At 50.2% G+C, this 14,252-nt stretch overlaps 2 protein-coding genes across 2 annotated transcripts in view; one reads left to right on the top strand and one right to left on the bottom strand.

The window, feature by feature from the left end:
- Positions 1-1,131: 1,131 nt before the first annotated feature.
- On the top strand, positions 1,132-3,245 carry NKX2-4 (NK2 homeobox 4). Its single transcript, XM_068675169.1, has 2 exons — positions 1,132-1,789; positions 1,906-3,245. Exons 1-2 carry the CDS (start codon positions 1,414-1,416, stop codon positions 2,562-2,564), a joined length of 1,035 nt encoding a protein of 344 aa, XP_068531270.1. The 5' UTR covers positions 1,132-1,413; the 3' UTR covers positions 2,565-3,245.
- A 1,418-nt stretch (positions 3,246-4,663) lies between these two features.
- The window catches only part of XRN2 (5'-3' exoribonuclease 2), a 50,875-nt gene continuing 41,286 nt past the window's right edge, over positions 4,664-14,252 (bottom strand). The window contains exons 29-30 of the mRNA XM_068675168.1: positions 10,035-10,176; positions 4,664-5,478 (exon numbers count right to left, since the gene is read on the bottom strand). Coding sequence (XP_068531269.1) covers positions 5,416-5,478; positions 10,035-10,176 — 205 coding nt within the window. The 3' untranslated portion in view covers positions 4,664-5,415. The remainder of the gene's footprint in view (positions 5,479-10,034; positions 10,177-14,252) is intronic.

Raw genomic sequence — 14,252 nt, 5'->3', positions numbered from 1 at the left:
GAGTTTCGGACAGCCAAACCTGCAAAAGCAGCAAAGCACGCAGAGCTGTGGATGTGTTCAATACTGCGCGGCACCAGGCTCCTCAGGGTTTGGGGGAGGCATGAAGGTTACACAGAGCTCTCCTCTGGGGTGTTTCATCTTGGCGTGTTCTCCCCAAGGTGTCAGGAAAAGGATGGGGTTTGGGGAAGGGAAAATCCCCTGGCACAGCGCACGGCAGGAACAGCCGGGCAGGGCAGCGGGGGCAGTGGATGTGGAGCACGCAGCAGCCTCACCACGTACCGGAGCTGCCGTGCGCACGTCGGGGGCCTGAGAGCAGCCAGCCGGGAGCACGCCCCGCTGCACGCCCCGCTCCCACCGAGGGGCCGCGCTGGTGCGGAACGGGCCGGTCCCGGTCCCGAGGGCGCCGCCGCCCCTCCGCGGGCAGATGTCCGCACACCGGGCGCAGGGCTGGGCACGGCGCGGCCGCCCCGTCGCTCGGAGGAGGGAGCGGAGCCCGACTGCGGCCCCTGCCCGCCCGCCCCGACGGCGCGCAACTCCCGCGTCCCGGCCCGGGGAAGTTGGGCTGCGGGCGGCGGGGAAGGGCCCAGCAGCGCCCCGGGCTCCCCGTCCGCAAGCGGCCCGGAGGGACAGGCAGCGCTCGGCCTCCGACGGCGCGGCAGGCTTCGCCGCCCCAGCCCGAAGCGAGGGGAAGGCGGCCCAGCCCCGGCTCGGAGGCTGCGGCAGCCCGGAGGGGGCATTTCGTTGTCGCAAAACGAACGAACGAACGAACGAACGAACGACAGAAACAAAAAATAAAAGCAGAAGGTCTCCATCCCGACCACCGCCCCTACAAACGGCGCCGAGCGGCCCCCTGCGCGGGGATCCGGCCCCTCTCGGCAGCGGCGCTCCCCGGTCCGTGCCCTCCCGGCCGCAGCGGCGACCGCGCCGTCGGGGCCGCGCCGTCCTGAGGCCGATCCGCGCTTCGGGGGCGCTTCGGGGGCGCTTCGGGGAGCGGCGGGGGTCCGGGGTCCGGGTCCGGGGGGCTGCTCCGCTCCTCGCCCCCCGCCCGCCCCGCGGCAGGTACTTACGGGCGCGGGCTGCGGGCTGCGGGAAGGGCCGGGCCGGAGCCGCTCTGGCGGTGCCCCGGGGCGGCCGAGCTTAAGAGCCCGTCGGAGGCCGCAGGACAATGGCCGGGAGGAGGGGGCCGGGGCGGGAGGCGGGGGCGCTGCCCGGCGGCGGGGAGGGGACGGGGCCGCCCGCCGCCGCTGTCCCCCTCCGGGCGCGCTCGCTCCGCCCCCCCGGGTCTGGCGTAAAGCTGGCGCCGGGCTAAAAGAAACGGCGAGCTACGGGCGGCCAGGGGCTGGTGGCCGCCGCGCCTCGCCAGCGCACGGCTCGCCGGTGGCGGCGGGAGCGCACGGCCCGCCCCGCCCCGCCATGTCGCTGAGCCCCAAGCACACGACGCCCTTCTCGGTCACCGACATCCTCAGCCCCATGGAGGAGAGCTACAAGAAGTTCGGCGGCATGGACGGCGCGGCCGGGCTGGGCGCGCCGCTGGGGCCCTACCGGCAGCCGCCGGTGCCCGCCGCCGCCGCCGCCGTCCCGCAGCACGTCGTGGCGGGCCCCGCCGGGGCGGCCGCCTACCACATGCCGCACGGCGTGTCCCAGTTCCCGCACGGAGCCGTCGGGGGCTACTGCAACGGCGGCCTGGGCAACGTGGGCGAGCTGCCCGCCTACCCCGAGGGCATGAGGAGCGGCGCGGCGGCGGGCGGCGGCTGGTACGGGGCCGGCGGCGACCCCCGGTACCCCGGCAGTAAGTGCGGGCGCGGGGCGGCGGCGGGCGGGGGCGGCGGGCGGCGGCGGCGGGCGGGGGCGGCCGCTGCCCCCTGACGGGGCGGCCGCCGGCCCTGAGCCGCGCGTCCCGCCCAGTCTCCAGGTTCATGGGCCCGTCGGCGGGGATGAACGTGGCCGGGATGGGCGGCCTGAGCGGCATCGCCGAGGGCGCCAAGGCCATCGTGCCGCTGCACGCGGCCCCGCGGAGGAAGAGGAGGGTGCTCTTCTCCCAGGCGCAGGTCTACGAGCTGGAGCGGCGCTTCAAGCAGCAGAAGTACCTGTCGGCGCCCGAGCGGGAGCACCTGGCCAGCCTCATCCACCTGACGCCCACGCAGGTGAAGATCTGGTTCCAGAACCACCGCTACAAGATGAAGCGCCAGGCCAAGGACAAGGCGGCCGCCCAGCAGCTGCACCCCGACGGCGCCGGCGGCCTCTGCCAGCAGCACTCCCCGCGCCGCGTCGCCGTGCCCGTGTTGGTGAAGGACGGCAAGCCCTGCCCGCCGCCGGGCAGCGGCACCCCGGCCCCCGGGCAGCCCGCGCCCGCTCCCCCGGGCGGCTCCGGCGGGGCGCTGCCCGCCGCCGCCGCCCACCCGCACCCCGGCTCCCTGGGGCAGGCGGCCGACCTGGAGGAGCTCTCGCCCAGCCCGCCGGCGCTGCACGGCCAGGTGCCCCCCCTGGCCCCCATGGACTCGGTCGGTGTCGACTACAGCGGCGGCATGGTCAGCCCCAACCTGCTGTACGGCAGGACGTGGTAATCGCCCCCGTGCCGCCCCCGGCGTAGACCCCGAGCCCCGCGCCCGGGCCCCGACGGCACCTCCGGGCCGCCGCCTCCCGATCTCGTCCGCGCCTCCCGCCCCTACCTCCCGTCCCCCCCACCCCGGCCCCGTTCTTTTTTAGACGCTCTGGGGCTCGGCAGACTTGGGCTTCACCGGGAAGCGGGCGGCGGAGCGGGCACGGCCGGGGGTGTGCGCGGCGCTGTGCCCCGGCGGGGCGGCCCCGATGTGGCGGGCGGGCGGGCGGCAGCAGGCGGCGAGGGGGCTCCGCGCCCCAGCTCCCGGCCCGGCCCCGCTCCGGCGGCCGAAGCAAACTGCGCCCGGGGGCCGGAGCCGCTGCGCTTATACCTTACAGACCCATTGACCGCCAACAATAAATCCTCTGAAGTGCAACTTATCTCGGCAGAATTAATTTTCTAAGGGTGCCCCTGAAGTGCAATTTCATCAGGATTTGATTGAAGGTAAATGGAGTCGGAACCCGAGGCCGAGGAGGCGGCGGGCGGTGCGAGCAGCCGCTGGCTTTGGAGGACGGGACGCGCCGGGCCGCGGCCGCTCGCAGCCCGGGGACAAAGCGCGGCGGGCCCGCAGCGGCGGGGGCGGAAAGCCTTGGGGCTTCGCTGCCCGGATCGCGGGGGAGAAACTTTTCCTCGTTCTTAGGACGGCTCCGGAGCGGGGCGCGGGCGGGCCCCGCGCCTCCGTCGGGAGCCGGGGCCGCGGCGTCGCGGAGCCGCTGCGGGTCCCGGCCGGGCCCAGGCTGCCCGAGGGCACCCGAGGGGACGGGACCCGACGGGACGGGGCCGCGCCTGCCCCGCGGGCGCGCCGAGAAGCGCAGCTCGGAAGCTTCCGATGGCTTCTCTTTTTCCTTATTTTCTTTTTTTTTGTTTGTTTGTTTTCTTTTCCTTCCTCTTTTTTCCCTTTTATATTTTTTTTTTTGTTCTTTTTTGCTTTCTCCTCCGTTTTTTTTCTTTTTTTTTTCCTTTTTTCCTTTTTTTTTTTTTTTACCTTCTTCTTTCTTTCTCTGCTCTCTCTCTCCTTTTACCAATAAAAGGAAACGTTGTTCTGAGGAGTTCGCCGCTTCGTTCCCGGCGCCTGCCCGCGGCCCCCGCCGCCAGCTCTGCCCCTGCCGCCCGCTCCCGGCCCGCGGCCACCCCCGCTCCGCACCGCACTCCCGAGCGCGGAGCGGCCCTGCCCCGGGCCCAGAGAGCCGCACGGGGTCGATTCTGGGCCGGAGAAAACGGATTTCGGGCCGGGGCATCTCCGCCGGCGGCGGCGGCGCAGAGCCCATCCGAAACCTGCTCCCGGGGCGCGGAGAGCCGGGCAGGGGGACCCCACCTCACCCCACCGCGGGCGCATCCCACCCCCACGGGGCTCCCTCGGCATGGAGAGCCGGGGGTTGCAGCCCGGGTCCTTCCCCAGGGGCAGGGGCATCCACTCCTGTGACCAGCCTCGCTCCCGCCCGCCACCTTTGCGCGAGCATTGGTGTTCGCCACCGGTTTTTACCACCCGAGAAGCAAAATGTATTTCTGAGACCTAAAGGTTTGCGCATAAGGAGGCCGCTGTGAGCATTTTACAGGTCCATGCAAGACGGCAACTCTTTGCATTACAATGAAGGATTCCACTCCACCTCAATCACTTGAAAATAATGAATCCAGTTTTGTGATTTCTTCCTCCCAAGGTTACAGCAGTCTGGGCTTTTTCCTTGGTGCTGGTGATCAACATCTGGGACCACGGAGGAAGGGGCTGAAAACCACTCCAAGGAGACAGCTAAAGAAGCACCCTTTTATTGCACCCCTGCGGGCAAAACTTCCACATTTCCTGGTAGATACGATACGCGTGTTTAATGAAAAAAGGTTAGGTGGCACAACCAAGAGAGAGGTTATCAGCTTTAACCTGCTCACCTTACCTGGATGCTCTACTGTTAGCAGAAAGCTGCTGAGTTTTTGAATAAACAAAGGTTTTACTAACTATTGTGGAGGCTGCATGCGATTTTTTTTTTTTGAATAAATAACAGGGAATGTGTGTGCATATACACAGATACAAAAGTGTTCTGGAGGGGGAAAGAAATAAACCACTCGATACAGTTTAGAATTTCAAAAGCCACTTTATAAAGCAAATAAAAATATTTACTGATTTGGTACACTCACATGGAAATCCCTAGAAAGAGTACTAAAAATGAATGGAAACTCCATACTTGGGAGCGATTTTTTAATTATCTATCAAAACAAACAAATACACCTTCTGTGCTTGTTTATGTTACAATAACAGAAGTCAAAAACAGGCACAAGTTGTAAAAGTTGAAATGTTTTAACTACAAAGTCCCAAAATCTCTTCTTTTTGTGAGAAATTCAAAGAAGCATCTTACAAGGAATACTGACAGACTTGTCTTTAAACATCGTGCTCCCCAGACTGCCTGCTGTGTCTTCCGAGAGTTAATAAAATCCGATTTCTGTGCATTCTTTAAAACTCCGCGTCTGGTTTCAGGCTCTTATGTGTGAAGTAAAGGATGTTTGGAGTTCAAATTGACAGGCATAGCTAAGCACAGCTTGTACACGTAGTAAAGACAAAACAGCACTCCTACCTCATCAAATGTCTCACAAGCAAATTAGCAAATCTAGTTTACTCGTATTTTGCAATACACTAGTTCAAAGCGACACAGCCCCTGCCCCCCACCCCTCGAAGTAATCAGTTCAGTAAGAAATGTGCACGTTTAAAACAAGTATCATAGTTTTAAACTACAGGATTCCATCCCCCCCCCCCCCCCCCCCCCCCAATTAATAAAAGAACAAAAACAACAGACATTTTCTATACTTTAAAAAAAAAAAAAAGTCAAGAGCTAATTCCAGCTGTATCTTCCTGAGGGAGGTGGCAGCGGGTAGGGCCTCCCGGGGCCATATGCCTACAAACAAACAAAAGCAAGCATTTATTTTTTGGATTAACATCATAGTAAACAAGTTAGCTGAGCTTTAGGCGCCATACAAAAATGAAACAATGCATCCTTTACACAGAAAGGTACCGCTGATGGAGCTGACCATCTCTTCACAGCGTTTCCAGACACTCTCCTGAAAGCACAAGCTTTAACTTCCACTAAAGGAGAGCAACTCTGGACAGCACCAACCCCACGCTTACATCTGTGCCGCGGGAGCAGCATAGTTTCTAAATAAGAAATAAAACCATCACAAGACAGCACCACGGACAGGCTCTTTCCAAGCTACACCACCACTGCGTACTCCTGGCTTTCAGCAATACTGGGAACAAAAAGGTACAAAGCGGGAAAAAAAAAAACAAACAACATACAAAACCCACACCTGACGGGCAGATCTGAAATGCCAATTTTTAAATCCTACAGAAATGTGGGTTTTGCAGTATATGCACTTTTTCTTTACAAAGACAAACGGTCTAAGTGTAATTTTTCTGAACTAAATTACCAGTGATGCCTGTATGCTGTTAGCAGGATTAGGCAGGTTTATTTTTATTATTTTGTAGAGAAAAAATTCCCTTGACTACTCATTTTTTGTTTTAGTTATAAGCAATCCTATGCTAAAACAAGTTGGACATTATTACTGGTAGGAATCTTTACGAAAAAAAGAAACTGTTTTTGTTAGAGAAGCAGCATTTTTTTAGCACTCACTCATTTTAAGTTATAGGTGAATTATCCCAAAATGTCACATTGGAAATTATTGCACGTTAAATACATTTTTCTATTTAAATTTAGATCTGACAGTGATCTGATTTACAATTATCCGGTGTAAAAAACTGTTGGAAAATTTAATAAAAAAGATGTCCCCTTGAAGCACTTCAGATGATTTTAAAACCTGATCTGTTGCAGAGACCAGAAAGTTCATTCTGCTGACAACAGCTATAGAGGCTTTGTTTTTCTGGGGGGAGGACACGGTGGGATGGGGCATGGCCAGGGGTGGCGAGGAGGGCTTCACTCCCTGCTTTAAAAGAGAAATCCATCTTCATCCTGCCCAGCCCTATGGGGGCACAGAGACAACCACTGAAACTGGCAAGACAGCGAGCAAACCAGTGACAGCAGGGTGAGCTGCAGCACGTTTGCATCAGACAATCAAAAAGGACTTTCTCAACAGAAAACAATTTTTTACACCCCATTCTTAACACAATCTCAGAAGAGATGCACAGAAGATATTGCTTCCACTCACAGGAAGATGGTCTGTTTGGTTTTAATTGTAATCAATTAAAAAACAAGTAGATTGTAACCCTTGAATAATCCTTGCGGTTGCATGAGCAGTGGAGATCCCTGCCAGCATGTGCACAGAAGTGCAGCATAGGAGCGCTTGTACCAGCTACACAAGGAATTTATCTGGACACTTGGTTATGTATTATTACGGGCTAAAATCACGATGTCAAACATCTGAGCGACACAATCGGATTTATTCTTTATTTCTCTGGAACACCTCAGAGACACCAACAAACACACGCTATCACTGAGCAGTCTATATCCATGGCAGTTGCATTAATTTTGGAAGCACTTTGTAGCAGTGCGTTTATTAACCTCTTCAGGCCATGTTCTGTATGCTGTAAAAAAGAATTCAGAGGTGAAAGGTACCAAAGATAATTATTTATGCTGCTATGTGTCACCACTTCCACTTGAATCCCTTTTCAGGGCTTTAAAGCTTTGAAATGTACAGGCAGCAATGCTACATTCAGTTATTGGTTTTGCACCCTAAACCCTTTCAGGTAGCTTCTAATTTTACTCCATTGCTGTCAGCCCCAAGGAAATAATGACATCTGAAAGTTAGTTTTAAAATTAACATAAGAAGTACTAGCAACAAAAATTAAAAAGGAGATCGAAAACAGCTGGAAAGCAACATAATTGCTAATAATTTATTTATTTTTTAAGGAAGCAAATTCACGTGGCCAGAAATACTTTTCCTTAATAACCATCACACCGCAAATACAACTAAAACCACGCAGCTGTAACTTTAAAATACGATCCAGCAGATGCATCCCATGCTAATGACAGGTGAATTACGTTTTGGGCAGAGCTACGCTATTACCAGCATCATGCTTCCTACTTCACCATCCCGGTGGCAAGCCCCTGGAGAGCTGTGTGGGTGGAGGCTGCATGCCACAGCCAGCTTGCTCAGTCCCGCGGGCTGCGGATGCCCGGGTGCCCCCAGGTCTCCGCCACAAGGTGCCCTACCAGGTGGGGCCAGCCGGGTGCCCTCCCTGTGCCCATGCTGCAGACCTTCCTCTAAGGCAGTTCCTGCTCATTTTTGCCTCGTCCAGCTGCAACTGCTGCTCGCTAAGATTTATGGTCAGAAACAAACTAGCCTCAGTGCCGATTTCTCTCCCCAAAATACCCACCTACTCTACTTAGGATGAAGGAGCAGGGTGGTATGTTGTAGCAGACAGACTTTTCAAGTGCCTATTTTCCAGCCCCGATTAAATACCACCTGGAATCCACCAGCGTAATCCTCCCTTCATTTTTCTACAGTATTACAGCAGCCCCTATTAGGTATTAAAGCAATTATGCATTTATTTCTTTGTCTCCAGTGTTTTGACTAAACCAGAGTAACTCAAAAAGAAAGATTTTTGAAAACTGATCCTCTCAATATACCTTACCCAAATTTCAAATATACTGAGAAAAACTGCTGAGGACAAGTTGGGCAACACAACCAGGATTCAACCCCTGCCTAGAGCACCATTTCCCCACTAAGGCTTAGTGATCACAACACCCCCTGCCTAATTTTGTTTACAGCAAGAGGAAGGATTTGAACTGCCAATACCTCCCCAGCACACTTGAAGCAAGAGCGCATGGTATACTTGCCTCTCGTTTCCTGCTGCAACACCAGCATCACAACTGAATGAACTGGAGACAAGCCTTGCTCCTGTCTTAAAAACCTCCCTGGCGCTAAAATGCTTCAGGGTAGGAGTTGGGGAGGGGGGGAAGGAGGGAATCTCACTGCTGCTAAACAAGGGCAGAGCCAAACAAGAGTTTAAGAGTTGGGAGCACCAGGGCAGGCTGCTTGCTGGCTATAGATCTTTTCAGCAGCAAGATGTAATCCGGCAGCCAGCAGACAATGCTGAGAATGGTATTAGTGGCTCGCAGGCTGCTTCTGCTGGGCTGCCGTTCCGACGAGCTGCACCAGACACAGAAGCACATGGCACTCTGTAGAAAGCTTCCTCGGCAAAGGCCAAAGGCTCTTCTGTTACAGACCAGGTTTGACAGTACCTGTCCTTTTACATTGGCTGCCTTACAAAACCCAGACTGTAACAATGTCATGGTGCAGAAGTGGTGGTGATAGATCATGCTACCCGAGTCTCCCAGTCAGAAAAATAAAAACACGAAGTGGACAACGAATCAAAAGTCGTAAAAATGTTGTAAGACTTCAGTGTGCTGTGTGACATTACATTTTAAATGGATTGTGCTTGCAGCCCCTGCGCTGCATAAGCAATGGAGATCGGGATGTTATCCAACACACACCGCAGGACAGAATTCTGACCTACATGAAAATCACTCTATGCTTCCAGTAGCACGGAAAAATAGGAGAAAACTTGAGAAATCAATCACCAGATCTGACTCTGCATCACACCGCGTAACACGTGTTTGCAGACTGGGATGATGAAAAAGAAAACTAAGATCATATAACTAAAAAGTGACTTGTCTGGAGCACGTTTATGAGAGGCAGCCATAGAACCAGGTCCCAACAGAAAGCAAATTTCGAGTTGCTTGTGCCTCAGTTTCCATATAAAGACTGGGAAATAGTGCTGTAAGCAAGCAGCTGAGTGTTCTTTCTCTTCCCCCGTTAGTTCTGATTTACAAAAACATCAACAGAATATGAAGTTTAATATAAATATCTGAAATTTATATAAAACTAGAAAATAGCATGCTAATGCCAAAATTTCTAGCACACAGGTATATTCAAATTATATTTTTACTGGGATCATACACACGCAAGAAATATCTCATAAGCAAAACAAGCTGCTGCTTTTAAGTATTTTAATTCTGTTGCATTTTCAGGAACTGATGACAAAGCTACCTATAATTTTGGCTGAGGTCCTCTTACTGTGTTTGCTTGTTTTCATTTAACCACACAAAGCTATTTTCACGTGTACTCTCACAGTCATGCTTATCTCTCTGGCCACCAGAGTCTAACATTTAAACAGTTTTTCAAAAAAGATAACGATAGCTTATATTTTCTCAAGCAGCAAGACGTGTATGACTTGGTAACACACTTGATCTGGTTTTAATGAAAAGCAGCAGCAGCACAATGATGGCATGGGCCTTTTGCCACAAGCACCCGCAGAGGGACCGGACAAGGAGGGGAAGCTTATTTGTCAGTCCTTGCACTGGTGACATAACTATCAGACTAAAACCAGCTCAGGAAGGCCCACCTATGCTGCGCTCACACCCTTCTGCCACACAGCATGAAAGTGTTACTCAGGAGGAGAGCAAAACAAGGAAAAAATCAGGCAATGTTTTCATACCTGTCTTCCCCTGTCCATTCGATCTTCAGGTCTCTGCGGGTAACTCATTGGTCCACCCAGCCCTTGGTACTGACCCGGCTGGTACTGACTTTGGGATGGCAGCACGCGGTTCCAGGCGAGCAGAGGGGCAGCCCCAGCAGTTCTATAAGAGAGAAGAAACACACTGCAGCATGAGCTTAACTCGCAGGGTTAGAGTTTCATACTCCAAAATCCAAATTTCTACGTCCTAGTTTGATGCATGCTGCCATTTGCCTCAGAGTTGAACTCTGTCAACTCTGTCACATCCAACCACTCCTGCAGTGGTACTGCAGATGGCCACATCACTGGAGACAAATAGGGGAAAAAAAACAACTTCTGAGGTTCTCTTATGAAACGGCCACATTTGCTCCCTGCTTCCATCACCACAGCTCAGACGTTACAGACCCATGCATTACCATAAGCAGCAAACAACTTTACAACCCACATATTTTTCAAATTCCTTGAAAGGATTCTGTCCAGCGTTTATTTTAGAGGCAAATTTGCCAGTTCATCCACAGTGATCTTGAATGTTGATTAAAACCCAGATATCATCAAGTTAGCTAAACGTAACACACCATCCAAAGAGTAAACATGTGCAATACAGGAGAATGAGGCTTTCTTTTCTAAATGTCCAGACTCTTTCTGGGAGTCCATTCTTTCTAGTTAATTGCAGGTTGCAAATGAATTCTTACTGCGAGTATTCTGAATCTAGGGTAGGGGCCTTGGCTGCTTTTTCCCATCCATTATTCTGCTCAATATGTCAGAAGGTCTGATCGGGAAGAAACCTTTTCAAGTTCTATTGATGCCGTTTTCAATTGACCATGGTGACCTAGCAACATAAGCACTAATTGGCATGGACTGACTGACATTTGGTGTACAGTTTATATGGGAACGCAAATTCAACATCCATTATAACCTAGTTTGCCATCCCAGATTACTAACAGCAAGAAATGTTTTAATTGCCTTCAAGTACCTATTCTAACATTACAATTATAAAGCAACAGGTATAATACATCAAATCGTTGTTTGATTAAAAATATTTAGAAAAATGATATAGCCATGATATAATCTTTAAAGCTAAGCACTGGTGAGGGTACAATTCCTTATGGAATTCATAGCGGTTGTGCTTTGCAGTAGAATATATTGTTGTAATGGCTAGTCAAACTATTGGCTAGTCAAAACAGTTAATCTTTTTTGACCCCTGTTTAAGAGAGCCTGTTGAACAGTGTGTGGATAGCCTGTTGAAAGACAGCAGTGGGAACACACTGAGCATGAGCACTGCGTTTCATATTTACCTGCTGCACTTCTGAGAGTTGCTTTGCTTGTCTTTGAAGAATCCTTCCCTAGATTTGTTCAAGTAAATTGGTAGGACTGCAGCTTTGGACAAACAACCTTACCCAGAGGCTGAGTTTGATATCTACTTTTGAACACACACACAGTTCAAGGAAGAGGTATGACCTCAGGAAGAGGCTGACCAAGGCAGTAGTTGTAGCCAGCCGCACCATGGCAAGCAAACACAGCTTTGGGCAAGTGAGGGAGTGACAAATTTCACCAAATGGAATGGAGCTAAATTTTGAATTGGAAAAAAAAAAAAAAAAAAAAAGGAAAAAAGAAACCACTACCAAAACACACCTCCCCCTACCATTTTCGAAAATGAAACAAATGATACCTGCTTTTAAAAGCACTGCTCTAACCTGATCAATAGGCAACTGATTAACCTGATGGGCCACAAATGTACTAAAAATGAACTCACACAAAAGCTAAATGGCAACATGGAAGTGTGCATTTTTATTTTTAGCTTCAGAGATGTTTAGAAATGCATGATGTTATCTGAATCATGCATTAGAAAGAGCAATATCATATTTGAACTTAACAGCACATTATACTTTCAGGGGCCACTCAAAATCAGTATTGTATGTAAGATATTCCTTTTGATTGTTTTGAATATTAATATTTTTTCATTATTCTTAGAAGACAGCAGGCTCTTCAGGAAGAATATACTGCTCAGCCTTAAGAAAAAGTCTATTGAATTACCTACACAACCCCAGTTCTAGATGTTTATCAGTCATTCATCAGTTTCTATGACTTTGGCAAAGTCTTTATGATAAATACCTTCAGCCCTGAAAATTAACAGGCAAAAACTTTTATTATATGCCTGGAATGGGAAATTTCAAAACAAATTTAATTTGACATTAATATGCATTTTGTGTAGAGTTCAAACGTTTCATTTTTACAAAGTGATTTTTAGTGAAAAGTCAGTATATTTAGCATTTTAGTCTCAAGGCCCTCTTAAGGAGGGCACTGAAGTTGGTGATGATCAGTTAGAACTACATGTTCCCGGGGATAAACTTAGTAGGAAAAAAAAAAAGGTGCAGTACATATTCTGATCTTGAAGTCAGAAAAGCAGATTACACCTTTCTGCTGCTCTGAATTCACTGAGCTATATCCTATTTTTGTAAATCAAAATTTTACATTATCATCAGGTAAACAACTCAGGAAACTACAGGTCTCATAGCAATTGACTTTATGTCCATCTATTAGATGCATTAATTAGTGATTTAAGTTACCTGAGAATGGAGATTTGTACACAGCAAAGCTGTGCCTTGTGGGTAACAAAAAATTGTGCTATTTGAAATATCACCTGAATCCACATGGTCAGAGTTACACAAATGCACTGCCCAGAGTTACATCAACTAATAATTAAACTAATGCATATACAGACAGAATAGTTAAAATACAGTTTCAGTAAATTTTATACAGTAAAGCATATCTGTGTTACAAAGTCAGCCTCCTAGGAGATCTCTTCTACGAACAGGTTAGGCAAAAGGATTTGCTTAACCACTAGATTACAACCTTCCAATTAGGAAGGAAAACTGGTAGAAAATATACAAAAATCGAAGGCAAGAATATAAAATAACCTTCTGTTTCCCTTCAAGTATGCTGAAAGGTGTCCTGTTCAACAACAACTCACCAATTCTATTTTAACTTGCCATACATGGAATTGCATCCCTAAATTTAAGAAAAGGAAAATCTCACGCAGGAGACAAGATCATCTAGATTATGAAGAAAAACCTTTACACTATTGATTTTTTTTTTTTCCACTCAGGCCTATGAAAGAAGAGCCAGTTTAGCCACAGCTGCAATACTCTATCCCAGAAACAGCACAAAGGCTCAAAGCTTTTCTGGCAGGGACAGGCTCCTCGCTTATCCCTTGCTTGATCAAGGATATTGCAACCTCCTGTCAACCCTCTTCATCTGAAAAGGCTGGAGCTGGGGCTGGCCTCTCCCTCCATTGCTTTCTTCCTGGGAGTCTAAGTGGCAGAGAACAGAAATTCCGTGCAGCTCTGGGTTGCTTTTTGAGCACCTGAAGCAGCAGTACACAGCAATGGCCTCAGGGCCAGCAGTGCGCACAACAGCAGCTGTGCAGCACCACACAGCCCACTGCTGGCCTGGCAGCTGCCAGGGAATTAAGTGGGAAACTGGAAAACTCTTTGGGGTGGGCTGAGTTCAACTGGTTTGACCATTTTTTCTTAAAGGTAGATAGCCCTGATGCAGCTTTATGTTTAAACTTTTGCTTAAACCTCTATGCTTATCTCTGTATGGCAACTAACTCAATGTCAGCCCTAAGCATCTGTTTGCACACCCTCCTTCCCCAAATCAAATACATTCCAAAACTATGGCAGAGTTACTTATCCTCAGCACTAAGACTGGCAAGTTAGTGCTTTTCATGAACTCCCAGAGGTGCAACAAAATACAAGACAGGGAGGGGCACACATTGTAAATACACTGCTGTAATTCTAATTCATGAATGAAGCTCTCCAAGCAGCACTGTATGTCTGCAAAAATGTATCAGGACAGCGTGTGATCACTTCTAACAACATTATAGCATGAACCAAGTGCAGGAGGAATCCTCTGACAAGATTCTGAAGAGACAGACCACTATGGCAAATAAAAACAAAAAAGATATGTTTCAAGTGGGAAACAACAGAATTTGTCAGAAAATAATTACTTGCATGTGAACCAAGAAACTCTTCTACTTTCCAAAATTAAACAGCCTGATAAGATGGCAAAAGTATAGCACTGTAAAAAATAATCACAAGTTACAGAACTGTAGCAGTATTTCACAAAATGGCAATATACAAACTGTATATATGTAAGGTGTGGGGATAACAACTCTCCTGGACAAACTAATATTGAAGT

This window comes from Anas acuta, chromosome 3 (genome assembly GCF_963932015.1).
Source record: "Anas acuta chromosome 3, bAnaAcu1.1, whole genome shotgun sequence".
Lineage (NCBI taxonomy): Eukaryota > Metazoa > Chordata > Aves > Anseriformes > Anatidae > Anas > Anas acuta.
This window is presented reverse-complemented; position numbering and strand designations above follow the sequence as displayed.